Here is a 20,276-nt window from a genome sequence, read left to right on the forward strand (position 1 = left end):
GTTCATGTTTTTGTTTTCTTTTGGCTATCAAAGTCAATGGAACTTTATTTCTCGAATTCTTTCTAAGTCTTTCTGTGTTACTTTATTACTCGTGTGTTTTTCGTATGCATAATATTTATAACCATTTCAGCGCGGGTAATACACATACAAAAATATATATATAATTCTCATTTACTTATCTTTAAAATAAAAAAAATAAAAAGAAGTTACTTCATATAATACAATAATTATTCACCATCCATGCATTCTCTCTCTTATTAAAATGAAAAAAAAAGGAAAAATAAAAATGAAGATATTTTATGAGCAAAGCTCTACATTCAAATCAAATGGATATTCTTTGGAACTTAGACTCTGGCGAAATAGTTGAGTATGTTGCCAAGCAACATCTCCTTTTCCACCCGACAATACAGCTGTTATCACAAGATCTTTCGAACCAATCACTTCTTTGCTGCCCTCGGCATTTCGAACTAGCACATCAATAGCACCATCACCAAAAGTTTTCTTATCCAAATGCAATGTAAAGTCTTTGACTTTTAAATTGGTTTTGGAAAAGTCAAACTTCCAGACTACTTCAGCTGTTTCACTACCTTCTGTAATTTATTTTGATGGTTATTATTTGTTGAATAGAAAAGGAAATTTTATTGGTTAAGTACCTTGTCTAGCTAAATAGACCATTTTCCAGTCTCTTTCGACTTTTCTTAAAATGTTCTTCGAGGAGAATTGAGCACTTTGCCATGTTTTGTATGTATCGATAACTGTTACATTTGATCTATCTAAAAAAAAAAGAATAAATCGATTTTTTTTAAGAATAACTTTTGAAAGTAGATAATAGCCATTTACAAACCTTTGATGTACCTTTCGTAAGTATCGGTGACGCAGGAATATCTCACATTAAGCTGTTTCTCTCGTATTTCGGTTTCGTTTGGTTCAAATACAAATATCTATAAAAACACAGAATATTAAACATATGCATGTTTTTGATGATTATCTCGTTAAAATTTTGAGATTTTGAAAGTTGTTACTGTTATATGTTTTGATACTTTACGCATCTATGTACCGTTGTTCCCAAAATTGAGGGTGCACTCAATTAAGAATTTGTTATTTGCTACTTTCCATATTTAAGATGTAATGTTTTTAGAAAATTCTTTTTAATTTCTATTTTTTATTATTTTTTTTCTTACGAATACATACAAAAACATTACTTAAGCAATTAACAAAAGGATATATTGAAAAGAAACTTCATTATCTGAACATTTCATCGCACAAAATTAAGCGTATGTATCTATCGCTTCTTAAATCAAGTTTTCAAAAAATGTACTGCTATATTTACTTGTTTTTTAAATTGAATTTGAAACCAATGTTCGTCGCAAAAATAATTTCCGCTTCAATATTCACTTCCTTATTTTTTTGCGGAAATGGCAGAGCAAAGAAAATAAACCGACATTGCTACAAGGTAATTCATTTTAAAACTAAATTTAAACAATAAATCTTTACGTGAAATTGGCGAAATCTTCGGCCAAACACATTCAAAGGTCCAAAAAATACTTAACAAATTATTGGCGAAGGTACGACCCTAAAAAATCTGAGAGTACGAAAACAAATTTTTTCTCAGCAAGACAAATTAAGATAAAGAAAATTCAAAGTAAACCCCAAAACGAGTGTACCAAACTTGGCAGCCGAAATGGCGACATTGAAAGACCAGTTTCAACCGAAACTGTTCGTCGCGTTCTTCTGAAGAATGATTTTAGCGTCAGAGTTGCTCGGAAAAAACCTCTATTCCCAAAATTAATAAGCGAAAACGTCTTGAGTTCGATTAAAAGCACCTCAACAAATCCCAAAGTTTCTGGAACGATGTTTTGTTCTCGGACGAGACCAACATTAACTTATTTGATTGATGGAAACCAAATTGTTTGGAGAAAGCCCAATACTCAGTTCAAGACTGAGAATTTGCTTGCCACTGTTACGCATGGGGAAGGAAATGTTATAGGGGTCAATGGTGACAAATGGGACTGGGAGATTTGAATTTATTGACACAATCATGAACAAGTGGACATTTTTCGACGTTCTTAAAGAAATATTTGACAGTCTGCAGAAGAACTGAATTTATCAGCAATCATTTACTTCCAACAAGATAATCATTTAAAACACGTAATTTGTTGTGAAGGAATGGTTGATGTATAATGCCAGAAACTAGCTCAAGTCCCCACCTCAGTCACCGGACCTCAAACCCATCGAGAATTTGTGGGAACAACCCAACCAACAAAAGTCAATTGAAAGCGAAGATCACTGAATTTTGGGAAAATATACCCCCGTCTTCTACTAAAATTTTTTTGAATCAATGCCGCGCCGACTATAAGCTTTACGACTAAAGGTGGCTCTACAAAAAATTAAAATTTAAATTTGCCTACTAATTAACATTTTTGTATGCTTTGAATTCCAAGTGAACGCTTAATTTTGTGTCATGCATTTGATGATTTTTTAGTTTTTTTTAATTTTTATTATTTTTCCTCTTGCTTATTTAACATACAATATTGAATAAAAGAACATTGAAAACAAAATACCGAAAACATAACATTTTAATAATTTAAAAAGCAACAGTTTTTTTTTTGCTGGTGTACGCTCAATTTTGATAGTAACTGTATATTTACGTACATACTTCAAACATAAGTTCTATTCCAAATATAAGACTTCATAAGACATGAACTATATTGACCCACAAAAGGCATGGTACGGCCCGATTTTAAATAAAAGCATCGTTAAATATTTCGCACTTTGTACAAATTTCAATCTTTTTAATTTACTTTAAAAAATTATTTATTTACTCGATTTTTCTCTTAGCCAGTCGTCGTCATGAATTTTCATCCACAAAAGCAAAGGAGCAAGGAAACCTTTTGTAAAGTTTTATGAGAAATTTTGAAATAAAGTACGAAATGGAAAGAATGGTATTGACCTTCATCAAAATCAAAAAAATCTTAATCTGAAATATCACAGATTATTTCTAGCTCTACCAATTAAAATATCAAACTCTTAAATTAAAAACTGTTTGGAAATAAAACAACCTAATGAGCGTCCATGAAACTTACCTCTAGGTATTTATAAGACGAAAATCGGGCGCTTGGTATCTAAAGATCAATTTCTTAGTTTAGTTGAAAAAAATGTTTATTCTACACTTAGCTAACGTTAAAGCTGGAAATAAACCATTAATAATTAACGTGAATGAAAAAAGACAATACCATTTGTCAACTATTGAATACTCTGTAATTGAGATTCCTGACTTTTGGCACAAATTCTTTTTTGGTCAGATGAGTCTAAGTATATATAATGTGTTTGGCTCAAATTGTCACCTTAATCTTTGGCGAAAAGAAGTAGATGCCTAAAATCAAAAAACTATCATTAAATCAGTAAATTATGAGAGTGATGGTATGGAGCTGTTTCGCTGCATCAGAGATTTAATCAAAGGTAAGAAGGAACACTTGAAGAAAATTTAGAAGCGAGTGTGAAAAAGCTGGGTCGACCCGAAAAGTAAAGCCTAAAAAGTGCATATGTAGCTTATTACTCCTCACCAACTAGAAACCCATCCCAAAAGCCCGAATTTGAACCCAATTGACTATTTGTGTAATATTCTTAAAGATAAAAGCAAATGACATACGAAGAAAACGATTAAGTTCTAATTCAAGGTTTGAGTAGATATAACAAAACTTGCACAGACAAGTTGATTGCATCGATGATAAATCGACTTAAGGAAATCATCACCGGCTCTTTAAGTTATCTAAGTCATCGCTCCAACGTAAGCATGGTCTTTCACGCTACCACCTACCAAAAAATGTACTAAAAAAACTTTCAGAGCTGGTTACTCTTCGCTTATGCGAGGTATGTTCCAAAAAACTGTGGGACACTGTATATAGAATTTGGTTACCAAACTTATTTCATTTATTGAGTCAAAATATATATCTGTTGATCAAATCAATCGTTTTAGTTCTATGGAGATAAATCTTTAAACATTTGTGTGAAAAGTTCTCTCGATTGAATAAAGGGTTTGCCGAGGAATAATCTTAAGCATCTCTTAAGCCTGCGACATTAACCCTCAAGTACTCCTATGCGACTACTAAAGTTTTTTAGACGGATCAAAGCCTTTTTCGGCACATGTTGAAACACTTTTGCCATTTTCTATAAAAATTACAAGAGTCGAAGTCGACACAAATTACCAATTAAACGTCTATCATCTAATGTGCAGGTCATCACAATTAAAAAATGGACCTACTGGATGTATTAATTTTTCTGTGTTTTATTTTTCTCTTCCAAAAGAGGTTTTAGTGGGACTCGTGCCTGGGCTGTTTTTTCTAATGAAAATAAAAATAAACCAGCATAGGTGTTCTTATATGCGTTTCGCCCCGATGTAATGGTTGGGCTCATCAGAAGATGACCATTACACCTCGTCTTGACGCATATTTTCTCGAATAATTCGAGATTCCATATAATATGAGCTACATAAAGCTACTGCGAATTATATGGTTGCTACAAGTCTTCACAGAAGATAAATTGTAGCTGTTTTTATTTCCTTGCTAAGGGACTTTTTAAGAGAAATGTTTGACTGTTAGCAGTCGAATTGTTTGTATACACCTTTACAACTTTTTGCGAGAAGTCTCGCTCTTGAATTCTGACAAAAAAAAGAAATATCACAGTTAAGGCCGTTTGTCTGTTTTCAAAATAACTTTCAGGGAAATGGACACAAATTATTTGCTGAGCGTCTATCATCTAATGTGTAGATTGATCCTCACTTATAAGAATGGACCTGTCAAATATATTCATTTCTCTGGACAAGTTTCGTAACAGAACTTATGGTTAGACTACGAGTAAGTATATCACTTCACTTACATTGTTAAATGTTGTTTCCCCTCGAGACTGCCTCCAAGCTAAGCTACCAGAGCTTCTACCTTTTAATTCAGCATCTGTTGGAGGTCTAAAAACACAAAAAAATGATTGATTAAATTAACTGATGTTCAAGTCCAATTTTGTATATACCTTTGAACTGTCATTTGTATTAACTCCAGCATATCTCTTTGACTGAGATATTTTTTTCGTTCTTCAGGTATTTTGGCTTGACGCTTGTGTCTTAATGTTACCAATGTATTGATAAGGTCCTTTTCCGTACAGCGTTTCCTTAGTTTCATCACCTGCAATTAATGTATGGTTTTATCTATGAAGCCTTAATAAGCCCTGTATTATTACATCTTTGTGATTATTAGTATATCTCCAGGTAACATCCTGAATGTCGTCCCTTGAGTAAGCAATGACATAATCTATATCCCGTTTCCAACCATGTTGATACATTAGAGGAGAGTCGACAACATTTTCCGATGGATCAACATGCAACCATCGAAGTTGACCCTCTGAATAGACCTAAAAGGTAACATTAAAGGATGTGAAAAAATGTAAGTGAAACTGATTTAAAAAAAAAAAAATTATAAAAAATCCTACCTCAGTCCAGACATGATCAAAGAATGAATACACCAATCTGGCGTCATAGTCCAAACACCGGCATATAAATGTAAAGCATGTTGCATACTCCCCACATCGGCCCCGTCGTGTCGCCAACAAATGGGATATATCGTTGTATCTATAAAATTTAGTCTCCTGACCACAGCAAATTCCAACTTCAACTCGAACACCGTCCTCGATTTGTGTCCGCCGTAGTTTCATCTCCTCACTACCACAAACCTTGCATGGCAGATTATTAACCCACTCGAATAATTCTGTATTAAACCAATTGACCAACTCAACCAGCAAGAGGTCACGGATGCAAGGTTCTTTGTCGACACATGCTCCTGATTTGAGGTCCTCTTGAATGGCAATCAATTTTGAAGAAGCCTTTTGTGTTAGGTCTTCAATGGGAATAATTTCACGTCCAGCTGCTAAAAGTTTTTCATCTTCAAATTGCAGAACTGAATCGGAACAATTTTCCAACAAAGTTAGGAATTTATTTGGTATGTGCTAGAAATAGAAACAACACATAAGATGTGATTAAAATATTTATTATTTTTTAAATGATTTCGCTTTTCAAATATCATTATCCATTAATTTGGTATTTGGATTGGGCCGTGCGTACTTTGGACTAGCGAGTGAGGTAGAATATAAATAAATTAATGGGATTATTTCTTATTTTTGGTCATTATTTTCTGAAATGGGGGGAATGAAATTTGTATTCATATAAGAAATACAATTTTCTCTGCACACGCAACTTTTTTATGTTGCCTTATCTTGCCAATAACGGTAATTAATTATTATTTTTCGTTTATAAATAAATACATACGTCTTAGTTTTTTCCATAAAATCGATATAGAAGCGGCCGGCCCGGAAATAATAAATGTTTGTAGTAATGGTTTAAAGAATTTAATAGGGGGTATAATAAAAGGCATTGCTCTCGGAATATTCTCCATCTTCAAAATTTTAAGCGCGTTTTAGTGGACCTCATTCAAATATTATTATTATAATTTATTAACATCAAAATTTACATGAACACTAGCTTCTTGAACCTTTTGACTCTTAAGTTAAAAAAGTATTTGCCATTCTTAAACTTATTTAGCGATTAGATAAACTGAAGCTATTGCGTTTGATAAGGCTGATGGAATACGTTTTTCCGTTTAGCTTGCAACATTGATTTCAGATTATTAATAATGATGATTTGCCTAGAGTTTAGCTTTGGGTTGTAAAATGCGTTTCTCAACTAAAGGAAGTCCGTCTTTCGCCATTATTTTTCATATTGGACTGGTGGGGAAAGCTTTTAGGCACATACGCATTCTTTTATGATAGGTTGCTTTGATAATATTGATTGCTGTTCCTTAAAAAGGATACCATAGAAGATCTTACTTACTACCTGAGATCTTGCAACGTTACTTAGATTCTTTATATGAGCATTCTATGTTTTACTTCATACAATTAGTTAACAATGTTTGCTTTAGCAGCTAGGGTTTTAGCTCAGTTCTCAGATTAAGGTTTTAGATTAGTCTAGTGGTATTTAAAGTTACAGACATGAACATTAAAATAGATACAGAGGCAGTTGCTAAGATTAAACACAAATTAAAACAACAACATTCATTAGAAGTAGTTTTAACCGTAAAGGCTAGACTTTCTTATGAAAAATAACACGGGTTTTATTTCTAAGGAAAATATGGGTCGCGGTAAGCATTGTTACCTAGAAGAGAAAGCTATCATTTTAGTTTTAAAAAGTGAGGGAAATAGCCAAAATAATGAGCAGATCTTTCAAGTTAATTGACCGCTGAGAGCCAAATAACAGACGGGAAAAGCAAGCAAACAACCCCAAGAGAAGACTAAAAGATAATTTGCGCCTCAAAAAAAGATCCTTACAAGTCTTTAACGGAAATAAAAAAACAACGTGGTTTAAATTCGTTTAAAACAGCTTTCAATAACTTCCAGAACTGTTCGTAGAAGACTTGTTAAAGCTAACTTGCTCAGAAGGATTTCAATAATGATGCCCTTTCTAAGGAAAACAAAATATAACAACGTGGTTTAAATTCGCCCACGATCATTTTGATTGGAGTGGGCCACAAGGATTTGTGGATAGACGAAACAAAGATAAATTTGTTCGGAAGTGATGGCAGAGAAACCATTAGAAGGCTTAATTTCAAAGAACTGAATCCCAAATACATCCAGAAAACGGTCAAGAATGGTGGCGTTAGTATCATACTTTGGAGTTAATTTTGTTGGTATGGCGTTGGACCAATACATTTGATTGAGGGAAAAATGGATCAAAATATGAAGGTGAATATCATCAAGGATACGATGATGCCTTATGCGGATGAGAATCTGCTCTCGAATGTGTTCTATAGCAGGACAACACACCCAAATGTGCTCAAAAGTATTTTAAGGACCAACAAATCATCTTAATTGCCTGACTTAAATCCCATAGAACATTTTGGAGAAGATTTAAAATGTGCCGTTGGGAACAATTAACAAAAAATGAAATTGCGCTGTGAATTATGGTTCAACAGGAATGGTACAATATTTCAATTGACAGATGCCGCCGATTATTTGAATCAATATCCAACAGATATCACACTGTAATTAAAGCTAAGGGACAGGCTAAAAGATATTAAAATAATTTTTAAATCCAGAATAGCTTTGCATTTAATTTAATTTTTTTTAAATCTTTGTATCTATTTTAATGACCACGAAATTAGCTCCTTTTTTATACAATTATGAATTCAAAATATTTTATGTTATAATTTTACTACAAACAATGGGTAATTTTAATTTGAAATAAAAATCGTTTTTAATACAAAAGAAATTGTTTATGTTATTCAATTAAAAAATACATTTTTATTACGAGATGTTTTACAGCATATATGTAATGTTTTGCAGTTTTCAACCGGAATTGTTAGACCATTTTAAAAATGTCCACAAGGGTCTTTAAAAAAATGTTTTGGTATTCAGTTGCGAATATTTTGATACAACAGTAGTGACTTCATCAAAAGTAACAAGAGGACTTCTGGCTAGAACTTTTAGGAATACCATTTTGGAGAGAATAATACTCAGAAAAACAATTGTGTCTTTGGTCCCAAATTTTTCTTTTTGTCAAAAAGAAGGCCATTTGGAACATCTGTTTTCCATTACTTTCGAAACAGATGCAATAAGTGATAGTGTACGGCATCTGTTAATACATACTTATATTTTTTATTTTTTAGCTTTGGTAGGAGCAATTGCAATTTTCATGTAAAAAGATCAAATCCAAGCAAAAAAATATTGAACAAAATTTGCATTTTCATGTCTTTCGATTGAACAAATTCTGGGGTAAGTTTTATTAATGGTATTAAATACTTATTTTTATTGTTTTCTAGATACCTCCATTGTGTGTTTCGTATAGAAAATGGAGGGGTTTTACAGGAGAAAGGCTCTTCAGGTTTAAAAGGGGTGGAATCGGCTAAGGTGACTGTTGATTGTTGACAGTCAAAAAAATCGAATTTGATCCGTGTAAGCTGGTCATTTTCCTAAAAATTATGTCGTTTCTGAAAAGAGCTCGCTTACAAAAACCGAATAGAAAATTTGTTCAGTTAACTTTTTTAGGTACAAAAACACGTTCATAGCAACAATGAAATGTGACAGTTATAATCTGAAATTGTTCAATCGAATTGAATTGAGTTGATTCATCTTACACGGATGGAATAAAAATGGAAGTCAAATTTAACTATCAAAAATATGTTAGTCAATTATTACCTTAGGCAATTGCACCCCAGGTTTAAGTAGCCTTTAAACGATACAATCATCGAAATAATGCCCGTAGGGATGAGTTTGCGAAAATCATAATAGAAACTCATAAGACGCTAAAAATATACATAAATTATCCATTTAAGCTAATTATGTAACTGCCATGAGTAACGGAATCCCGCTGTCAGGTAGAATACACACATTTGTACATCAGCCCCATCATGACTTCCATCATAGTCGGAAATTTATAGGAGAGCTCATTTAGCGCTGGTAGTACCAGCACTTGTGAGCAACCCAAAACCACAGAAATTATAGGCAGTGTTATTCATAGCACTCCTATACTTCCTAAACCGTATACAAAACCGAAACCCTCGAGTAGCAGTGCAACTCGAGGAACCATAAAACCATCAGAAGGCGCTCTTCTCAGGAACCGCTTCAAAACGGCCTCTCACATTCTTGCCAAGATTGCTAAAAATGAAGAGACCGGAGTGATTCATGAGAGGGACGCCCAAGATAAAATAAAGTACCAGAAGGTTGTTGATGAATACAACAATCTTCTGGCCAGCCGAGAAAAGGCCGTTAAGCCTGGCATACTGCCAGTTATGCTTCAAAAGTTGCATGATGTGGCAGCTCCATGGCTGGAACAAATTTTCAAAGGTTGTCTCCTTCTCAAACATGTGCCCATGTCGTGGAGACAGGTCAAAGTAGTTTTTATCCCGAAAGTGAATAGGCGAGATCACGAATCTGCGAAGGATTTCAGACCAATAAGCTTAACCTTGGAGCGCATTCTTGATTACCATATCCTAGTTGGACGACCTCTCGAAAGCTCTCAGCATGCTTATCTTAAGGGCAAATCTACGGAGACTGCCCTCCATGAGGTAGTGCGTACTGTAGAACAAACAATCCATTATAAAGAATTTACTCTTGCCACCTTCCTAGACATAGAAGGTGCATTTAACAACGTCCATAGAAGAATTGCTCGTTAAGTTTGGTGTAGAAGACTTCACCCGAGAATGGATTATTTCCATGCTCAGTGGTAAGAAGATTCGAGCCACTCTAGGCAATACAATCGCAACAAAACACGTGAGTAGGGGAACACCCCAGGGTGGTGTCCCTTCGCCTCTTCTAAAGATTCTGGTCATGGATACAATTCTCGTTAAATTAGAGAGATGTGGAGTGAAGGCGGTAGCCTACGCGGATGATTTGGTGCTATTGGTGTCAGGAAAGTACACCTCTGTGATTAGTGAAATCACGGAGTCAGCTTTGAAGAAAGTTAGCAACTGGGCCACGAGTTGTGGACTAGGAGCTAACCAAAGTAAAACTGAACTGTTGCTCTTTACCACCAAAACTAAAGTACCGCCCTTCACGCTACCTCGACTCAACGGTCAAATCCTATCATTGTCTTCCAGTGCAAATTGTTTGGGAGTTATACTCGACCCTAAACTAAACTGCAGCAAAACTTCCGCAAAAAGTGGGGACTTCAGTCGAAGATGATTTTATGGACGTACACAGCCGTATGGTTCCATTGTGTGGTGGCCTGCTCTTAGCAAAGCCTATAATATTGATAAGCTAAAAAAGGTTCAGAGAACAGCTTGCGTGGGCACCACAGGGGCCATGCGTACTTGCCCAACGGAAGCCTTAAACGTTATTTTGGATCTTCTACCAATCGACCTTTTTATTAAATACATAGTTTCCTGCAGCGCTATTAGGCTAAAGGAATCAAACAACTGGTTGTCAACAGCTTATGGTCACAGCAACAGTACGAAATTGATTCCCTCAGATATTATTTCGGGAGACACTGACTACTGCACTCCTACCTTGAGCCTTAGTAAAGGTTTTAAGGTTATTTTCCCATCGAGAGAAGATTGGGAGGATGACATCGTGTCGATAGTTTTCGACACGACCATCTTTACTGATGGCTCAAAGATGGAGTACGGAGTTGGTTCTGGAATCTTTTCTGAGTCCGTAAATGTAGCCAAATCCTTTAGTCTTCCTGACTTTGCTAGCGTTTTTCAGGCTGAACTGCTGGCAATAAGGGAGGCATATAAGATACTTAAACAAAACCCAAACCAAAACCGAAATGCGGCTATCTTTACAGACAGTCAAGCAGCTGTTAAAGCCATTAACTCATTTAAATTGGTCCAGCAATGTCGCGATGAGCTTGCGAGCCTGAATATTAACCTCGGTGTCACCCTGATCTGGGTTCCGGGCCAAAGTGGTATCGTGGGAAATGAACGGGCTGACGAGCTAGCTGGGCAAGGATCGGCCCTTCATAGTTCACTTGCGGAAATGGTTAACATTCCTCTTGGTGCTATGAAGGGTAAAATCTTTTCTATCCACTAAACTGAATCAATTTGAAGGTGGTGCAATTTACCCAACTTTATATATCTAGGAAGATATGGCCCACCTATAATAAAACCCGTACAAATGATCTTCTATGCAGGCCAAGGCAAGATATAGCCAGGATTGTTGTGGTTTGTACCGGACATTGGCCTATAGGAGTTCATGCAGAGAAGTTGGGTATCTCTTACAACACCTTTTGCCGTAGCTGTAGTGACCAAAGAGAAAGTGAAACGATAATCCATTTCCTCTGCAAATGTCCTGCTTTGGCAAACACTAGAATGAATTACTTTGGAAAAGCATTCTTTCAAGAACTCGATGAGCTATCTGAGACAAAGATTAGAGACCTAATCTTTTTTCTCAATGCGACAAAATGGCTCTAACATAATCGCTATGAAGCTTCCCTATAAATCTATCCCTTTCAATCAAAGGTCAAACGAGTTTTTGGTATCAAAACGGCGCACTACAGCGCTAATTGGATCTCAGGCTAGGTTGCCTTGAGATCGCCATTTCTACCTACCTACCAACAGGCACTCAAGGGGTTATTCGTACCCTTTATATTATTTAAACACAGTGCGAGCATTAGGAAAAAAGGGAAAGATTTAATAGGAGATACCAGTGCACATTGGTCTTAAGGTTCTGAACATCAAAATGGGAGGGAAGACAGAGTTGGCTAAAGCATTCCACATTCTCGATGTGCGATTTAAGAAAGAATCTCTATACTTGACAGTACGCCCGAAATTGAGCTCAAGGGTAAACTGATGAGCATTCCTGGAAGTGCGAGTATTACGGCAGAATCCTTTAGGGGGTGGAATGCAACTTGCTAATTCGACAGAACATTGTTTGTCAAAATATCGATAAAACAACGAAAGGCATGAGACATTGCGGCGGTGTTCTAGCGATGTAAATGTTTTGATTATAGTTCTATCACCTATCATTTTTTGTATTCTATCCAATAGATTTAAACTTGTTTTAAGGCACCTTTGGACGGATGAAAGCTTTGTAAATTACAGAAGGGGTGAAACATTTCTAGCACCGTCGGAGAAATCCTAATTCTGATACTGATACTGGAGGAAAGTCAAGAAGGACAGCAGCAATACCCTTGACATACAAAAAAGGTTTGCGACAGCAGCGTGATGTGCTGTTCTATGTTTTTAAAATCGTTTTGAAAAGAATTCAATTCAAATTATCTGGAAATAGACTTAGCTCAAATTAAATGAATATACTCCATATACATATATGAAAAAAAATTACATTAATTTATACGCACATTTAAGAGATCACAGGAACTTAATGAACAAATCTTATGTAAGTCAATAACAAAGCACAAGCCTTATTAAACTCTATCAACTGAATAAAGGAATTCCTGCAAAATTATTATTTTCATTGTGGGAGTTATTTTTAAATAAATATTTGCTACAATTACCGCTTCACTTTGCCGGAGGTCATAATTTGTTTTCTTTGCACATTGGCTAAAGTTTCTATGTTTTCTTTTAGTTGTTTGCTTTGGAAAACTAAACACACGACATGGGTTTTCACTGCATGTACATATATTATTTCTATTTTGCATTTTTAAATGCACGACATATGTCACTTATGATGACCTTACATACATAAATAATGTACCTCCTACATATCTTAAGGAGATTAAAAATACCTATATAAAGACCCACTTGGCATTCATGTTAACAAAAATTGGTTTAAAATACGCTTTGTTAAGAATTTATCCTTATCATTCATCTACGATGATGATATTTCATTTGCAAATAAGCCACAAAATGCTAATGTAAAAAAATGTCAATGCCCGTATGACACCCCGAAGGCCAAAGAACATCTTTCTCGTCTTTTTCATTATTTTCATGGTTTCCATCTGTAAAACACAAGATATTTATATCTTTCTGTTATTTGCATTTATTGTATTTATGTATGTTCTCAATGTCTACTCCTTATATAGAATAAGAACAATAAAATAAAAAAAAATGATTACTTCATGATTAAAATATTAATTAAGTTAGGTACAATATGACTGAAGAAAACTTATAAACAAATGACACCACCCATAGCAGTACCAGATCATACTAAAGAAGTGTAAGGCTTTACATAAACTTAACTGAAGTTTCATTCTTTTTAAAATAAATTCAAAAATTCGCTTTTTTATAAAACTGCGTGCCCTTAACTCTTAACTTTATACGATTTGCCTATCGCATTGACATTCAAATTTATTGTAATTTCTTGATAGTCGGTTTAATATGCCTCGTATAAGTTTAATCGACAGACAGTATCGTATCGTCTGTGTAACTACATACATATGTATATACAGAATGTACTTGAATAATTACACTCCAACGCAATTGACTCACAGTACAGTACAATAAATTGCTTTGTTTCTGTACTGAAAAATGTGTGTACCATTATATAGTTAGGAGATTGTATAGAGGCAGTGGAATAAACTTATATTTAGATTTTGGCATGAAAACGAAAATTTCTTCCTCCGACACCGACAGCGACAGGGACAGTGACACCCCCACTTAACAGAGCAGCAGTCATAAGAGTTGACTTGAGGTACCCCATGGACATTGGACATGTGGCAGGTTTCAAGCGAATAATTGCACTTATGGTCTTGTGGTATTTTGTTTTATATATTTTTATATTCAAGATGATCCTCGAAAATCCATTCAAAATCGATTACATACCTCAACCGTACTGGTGTAATAATCAAAGTTTATCATTTTGTTGTTGTTTTGATTTTCAATTGATATCTCATATCATTATTTTCTTTTCACAAAAATCTCTTGGTCTGTTTGCTGGTGATAAATAAATTTAAAAAAAAAAGAAAGCAAAAAAGAAACTTTTAATTAATTTAATTTACGTCGTCACTTAACATTTATTATTCGACCAGATAACAAACAAATACAAAAAAAAACTAATAACTCTTTGTCTTGATGCACACGCTCAACTCTCAACGGCAAGAAGAGCAATATAAAGAACAACACGACTTCAACGATAACAACAATGACGATGACAACAAAAGCTAAGCAAAAGTAAAACTAATCGATACGGCTACGACGACAACAACGACAACGAACCCCCAATCTTCTCATCCAAACAGTAGCAGAGGAACTGAACTAACTGATATCAAGTGCAAATAATACTTTTTGATTAGTGTTCATTCGCATTTAAAATGAGATTGGAACAAGAGAATGACTGCTTCACGTCATCCAAGCCAAATACAAGTTGGCAGAAGCAGCTCAGCTGAGATGGGGCTATCCCAAAAAAAAAAAAAGACACCCGGCAGCAGCAGTAGCAGCAGCAGCAAGTTGGTGGTGTCTATATAGGTAGTACTACTCATGTTCTCTTCTCTTGTTTTCGTTGCTTCTCAACATTTCAAGGCCAAGGGTGTGACGAGAAGGTCAACCTCCTGCAATAATGAATGGATTGGATAGGTATTGTACATGTACAGTGTACAGTGAGTCAGGGATATAACAAGATAATGGGTCATCAAATAAATTTTAAATGAGTGAAATTTTTCTTCTCTTCCAACAGTGGATGATTTTATTTTTAACTTTTAAAAAATTTGCTCAAAATATAAAAAGTCACTTTTTTTAACCTTCGAGTTCTGAATAATTTAGAGGGGTTGGGAAATTGACTTTTTGGACACATTAAAAATGGTGATATGGTTAGTATGTAAGTAACATGTCCCTTACAAGTTGTATTTTGCATTTTAAAGAAAAAGTCTTATTTCTGCTCTAATTTGACAAGAAACCCTTTTAATAAAGTTCAGCTTTCAGTTGATTGACAAAAATATGACCAGCAGACATTTTGACATAACTAGACTTGACTTAAAAGTTAGGGCGATTTTTCTTGATTAACTTTCCAGCTAACTTTCCAATAAAATTGCCTTAATTGGAAAGCAATTTTTTGACAGCTGGCCAATCAGACACTGGAAACTTGCCTTACTCGTCTGAACCCGCCCATTATTTATCTATTTGAAATATATGAGCCTGTATGTGATCCGCCTTTACTAGGCGCGCTCATGAGCGCTGTGAAAGTCTGTAACAGAGCTGTCCATTTGCGCTATTTTCCAAATTTACACTTTTGTATAACCGATCAAGGGCACCAGATAATCAGAAAATCTTTTGTTTTTTAACTCTTGGTAGACACGGCTTTAAAGTAAGGCACTTAAAACAGTTCTCAAAACGACTTTTTTTTTAAATTGGCAAGCAGGATAGCTCAAAAAGTTTTCAACCGATTCTAATAAAATTTTCTACATATCTAGTACAGTAATAGATTTAAATCTTTAGGTTAAAAAACTAACCCTTTTTACCAAAAAAAAAAAAACATTTAAAAGGAGTAAAAAATCGAACTTTTTCTTGCGAGGTTTGTCAATTTACGATTTTTTTAAATTTTTTATTGCGTAAGATTCATTTTCACGGCACTTACATATCTTGGCAACAAATGTTTGTTTGTATTTCAATATATAGACAAAATTTTAAAAAAGATTCATTTATTACTTCACAGTAAAAATAAAAACCTAAAATTCGTCAAGAGTCTGTGTATGCCTTTGTAAAAATAAAGGCTAAAATTGTATGTTTCTCATTTTTTTTAAAAATTTGGAATTCTTATATTTCGTGCTTAAAAACCATTATTTTTATTTTATTTTTAAAACAACATAAAACCTAATATTTTACTTTGGGTTATTTGTCATTGACCAGCATTTTTTTTTGTCTGCAATAATTTCCATTTTGCTTCCTAGATTTCTTTGCAATTCTCTCCGGTACAATATCCGACATCTAGCTTATTTTTCAAGACATAAAATCAGGTTCTTTTAATAGTTATTTTTACCATCAAAAGTGAATGAAATTTTTCTCGTCATTTCAGGGGGGCCAACTGACAAGTAGTCTAAAAAGTGAATTTGCCAATACGAATTTTTAAATATGTCAAAACATACAAAATTGATTTTGAAAAATTAAGGTCTTTCATGAAAACAATTTCAGAATCTAAATAAAAATCAATACAAAAGTTTACAAATAATTATCACCTTACAGAATATTTTCCAATTCAAAGTTATTATTAATAAAAAGATATGTTTATGATTTGGTGTGATAGTAAAATATCTCGAGAACGACGTCAACGAGTTTGTATAGATTTTGTTCAGTGTACTTGTTTTTAACAGAAATGTTTTTAACCTTTTCTTTTCCACCGTGCATTGGTTAAGATGGCACCAAGTCCTTGTCAGGGAGTTAATATGTACCCAACCCACCAAATAAAAGAAGAAACGCCTTATGATACGCAACAATGATATACAGAAAAGCAGGATGAGCCTAATGATATGCTACTAATTAGTGTTCTAAAAAAGAATATTCCGAATATGTAACTAAACGTGGGCTTATTAAAAATAAGCTAAGAACACTCCTCGTCACAACCTCCACACAAAATATCTTGTTAAAAAATTGCTTCGTTGCAACGTACAACAAACAAACAAGCAAACAAAATGACTTTCCCGTTTATAATATTATAGAATAGGATTTGATGGTGAGTATTGATTAAGAGGGGGCAAAAATGGGTTTAACGGTTAATGAGGGCAAAACAAAGTACATGCTGTCGTCCAGAGGGGACATACAACACCGACGTCCTGGTCAAAACGTCACCATCAACAGACGTAACTTTGAGGTAGTCAAGGACTTCGTCTACCTAGGCTCCGGTGTGGACGCAGAAAACAACACCAGCGCTGAGATCAATCGCAGAATAACTCTTGCTAACCGCTCTTTCTTTGGGCTAAGAAAGCAATTGAGTGGTGAAGTCCTCTCTCGAGGGACCAAAGTGTCACTATATAAGTCCCTTATCATCCCCGTCCTGCTATATGGTGCAGAAGCATGGACTATGACAAAAGCGGATGAAAGCACCTTGGGTCGGTTCCAGAGAAAAGTTCTTCGTGAGATCTACGGTCTCTTATGCATCAAAGGAGTATGGAGGAGAAGATGGAACGACGAGCTACAGCGACGTACACTTAGCCAGAAGGGTAAAAGTCCAACGACTAAGATGGCTGCGTTATGTAGAGCGCATGAAAACCAAAGCTCCGGCCCCGAAAGTGTCCGAATTCACATCCACAGGACAGCGCAGTAGAGGAAGCCAGCGAACCAGGTGGCGGGAACAAGTGGAAAGTGACCTCACCCAACTTGGAGCGCGAAACTGGAGGCATCTAGCTAGGGACCGAGCTAGATAGAGAGGTTTGTTGAAATAAGTTTGTAAATAATAGGATTTGATAATTCAAAAAGCTTAATCTGGAAAATTAATAAGTAGTACCATTTAAAACATTGTTTAATAAATTAGAATATAGAATTATTTAAAACAAGCATGTAAAACTACATGATAAAAAACCGTATCAAAAAGTGCAAATGTAAAACTAATATAGACACAAATTAAAAAAAAAAGTACAAACACGCCGCAGTGTACCATTTTTGAGAATTGATTTTTTTCTAACTGCTAAACTTAGTATTTTGACAATAGAAATTTAATTCTTCTTAAAATTTGAGATTTGATCAAATTAAACTCCCATATTGTCCTCTTCTTGTAAGCAACATAAATATGTATGGAAATTAGGATTTAAGACAAACTATTTTTGAATCTACCGCTAGACAAAACTGAAATTGAAAAATGTTGTATTTAAAGAATTATTTTTACTTTGACTTCCACTAACCATATTTTGACGGCTTAGAAAAACAAATTATTTTTCAAGTTCATACTTCTGGCTTAAGGGAACAATATAATTATTACTCTAATGAATGGAAAAGATAAGAAAATAAAAATATTTGTAGGTATATACTGTTTTCTATCTTCGCTGTAAATAATAAGTTAACTATATGTTAAGTTATGCTATGTTAAGCACATCGAATGTTATTAATTGAATTTAAGTAAAATGACTAGAATGCTTGCTTTATTTATTCCATCCCGTTTGCTTGAGTGATAAATTCTTGTTTTTAAATACACTCCATGCATTAATATGGATACGTAAGTAATTACATATCTAAATACACAAATTGATAAAACCGAAGAAAGAAACAAATAATAACATAAACCATCAGCCACTAATAATATAATATTTTAAGTAGGTATGCCACGAGCTCTAAAGTCGTTGTGTCTACGACTTTTGATAACATTAACATTGATGTGTGTATTATTCTCAAACAAAGTATTTATCTGAAACAATTAAAGATATAATTGATCTCACTTAGACGACGACGAGTAATAACTAAAATACGGCTTCCATTTACGGCTGGAGTTTACGGTTCTTATGGAATTTTATTTGTGGTTTTCATTTCTTTGCATCACTGTACTTGGTAGACCAAGAAACTGCGCATAATTTTCATGGAAAACTACACAAGTAGGTGGGTAATAGATGAGACATGAGACTGAGTCTGAGAAGTGTGAGCAAAGAAGCTATGATTAAAAGCACTTACCACAACTGTTGGGAATGTTGTCCTTTGCCTATATGGCACCGATGGGACTATAAACGTCCTTTGCGAGTCCGATGTTGTTGAAGGTGCAGCACTAGCTACAACCTTGCTTTGTTCATCTACAATAACAAAAAAAAAAACAACAATAAAAATGTTGACATATGCAAAAACACGGTAGGTAAATGGGAAAATTATACTCACTTGGGCGCGTCATCATAGCTGAACTTGTGGAAGGTATCGGCTTCTCTACAAAATTATCCACACGACGTTTGATCACCTCCCGATATTGTTTGATATTTTCTAGGACTGTAGTTTCTGGCAAGACGTATTCACTCTGTGTTCGAATGAAGCCTATTTCCCGCAACAGATCCGTCACACCAGCAAGCGATAGCAATTTCTCGCGAATTGTGCGATTTTCCAGACGTATTGCACGATACTTGGGATTATTTGGTTCACGAATCACGTTGTCCAATAGAATGAGAAGAATGCGAACAGCCTCGAGGTATGATTCTCGAGAATTTCGCTCGATTGCCATCAGTGAATTAGAGTTAATTGATTCCATTGTTCTAATGGGCTTGTTTTCACACAGACAGATTGTTGCTTATGTTTTTGTATTCAACTCTTCAATTTTTTAAAATGTATATCAAATTTAAAAGCAAGTTTTTAAGTCGCAGTAATGTTTTTTCTGTATTTTTGTTTTAATTTAATTGAATTTTGGTTTTGTTTTTGTTTGCATTCATAAACAAAAGTAGGTAACTTAATATGTTACACTTAACAATTCACTATTATCCGATCCGAGGAGACAGAGACAGTGGAGAGTAGATTTGCACGATTTGTATTTCGGAACAGTCACCACGCAAATTGAATTGAGGAAAGATTTGCTTTTCTTTTCGTTGTTACTTGTTTCTTTTTGTTGGCAATTTGCAAATATAGCAATTTCTGTTCTTGAAAAAGGAGGAAAAAATACACAAACGAAAACGAATTTAGGCCGAAAGAAGTAGATTTGACACATCGTCAGCTGATTTGGTTCTTTATAACGTTTGTAGAGACATCTAGTAGCAAATTTAGAGTGAAAGTTTAGGAATAGTCGCCTAAGTGTATGCAAATAAATAAAATCAACAATCCATAATACAGTAGGACAGAATTTAACCAAATGTAGGCATATTTTTCAAATAAATTCAATTAAACTGTTTTTTAAAAGACGAGGTAGTTATTTTAAACGGAATAGCAAATAATCAGCTTTACTATGGTATCTGCAAA

At 34.5% G+C, this 20,276-nt stretch overlaps 1 protein-coding gene across 1 annotated transcript; it reads right to left on the minus strand.

Annotated features, from left to right (window-relative positions):
* Window position 1: 1 nt before the first annotated feature.
* LOC129952082 (peptide-N(4)-(N-acetyl-beta-glucosaminyl)asparagine amidase) lies at window positions 2-20,007 on the minus strand. The gene is made up of 10 exons (XM_056064510.1): window positions 19,786-20,007; window positions 19,218-19,637; window positions 19,020-19,135; window positions 5,479-5,991; window positions 5,230-5,400; window positions 5,023-5,174; window positions 4,876-4,960; window positions 845-941; window positions 654-773; window positions 2-590 (listed from the first exon to the last, which is right to left on the minus strand). Exons 2-10 carry the CDS (start codon window positions 19,576-19,578, stop codon window positions 298-300), a joined length of 1,908 nt encoding a protein of 635 aa, XP_055920485.1. The 5' UTR covers window positions 19,579-19,637; window positions 19,786-20,007; the 3' UTR covers window positions 2-297.
* Between the last annotated feature and the right edge of the window lie 269 nt (window positions 20,008-20,276).

This window comes from Eupeodes corollae, chromosome 3, assembly GCF_945859685.1.
Source record: "Eupeodes corollae chromosome 3, idEupCoro1.1, whole genome shotgun sequence".
Taxonomy (NCBI): domain Eukaryota; kingdom Metazoa; phylum Arthropoda; class Insecta; order Diptera; family Syrphidae; genus Eupeodes; species Eupeodes corollae.

Excerpts from the sequence above, each read along its gene's own strand:
- LOC129952082 (XM_056064510.1), bottom strand. The coding sequence starts at position 19,578 with ATGGAATCAATTAACTCTAATTCACTGATGGCAATCGAGCGAAATTCT. Across the intron at positions 5,992-19,019 it reads CAACATTCCCAACAGTTGTG|CACATACCAAATAAATTCCT; the intron begins GTAAGTGCTTTT and ends TTCTATTTCTAG. Across the intron at positions 5,175-5,229 it reads ATACTAATAATCACAAAGAT|GTGATGAAACTAAGGAAACG; the intron begins GTAATAATACAG and ends CATTAATTGCAG.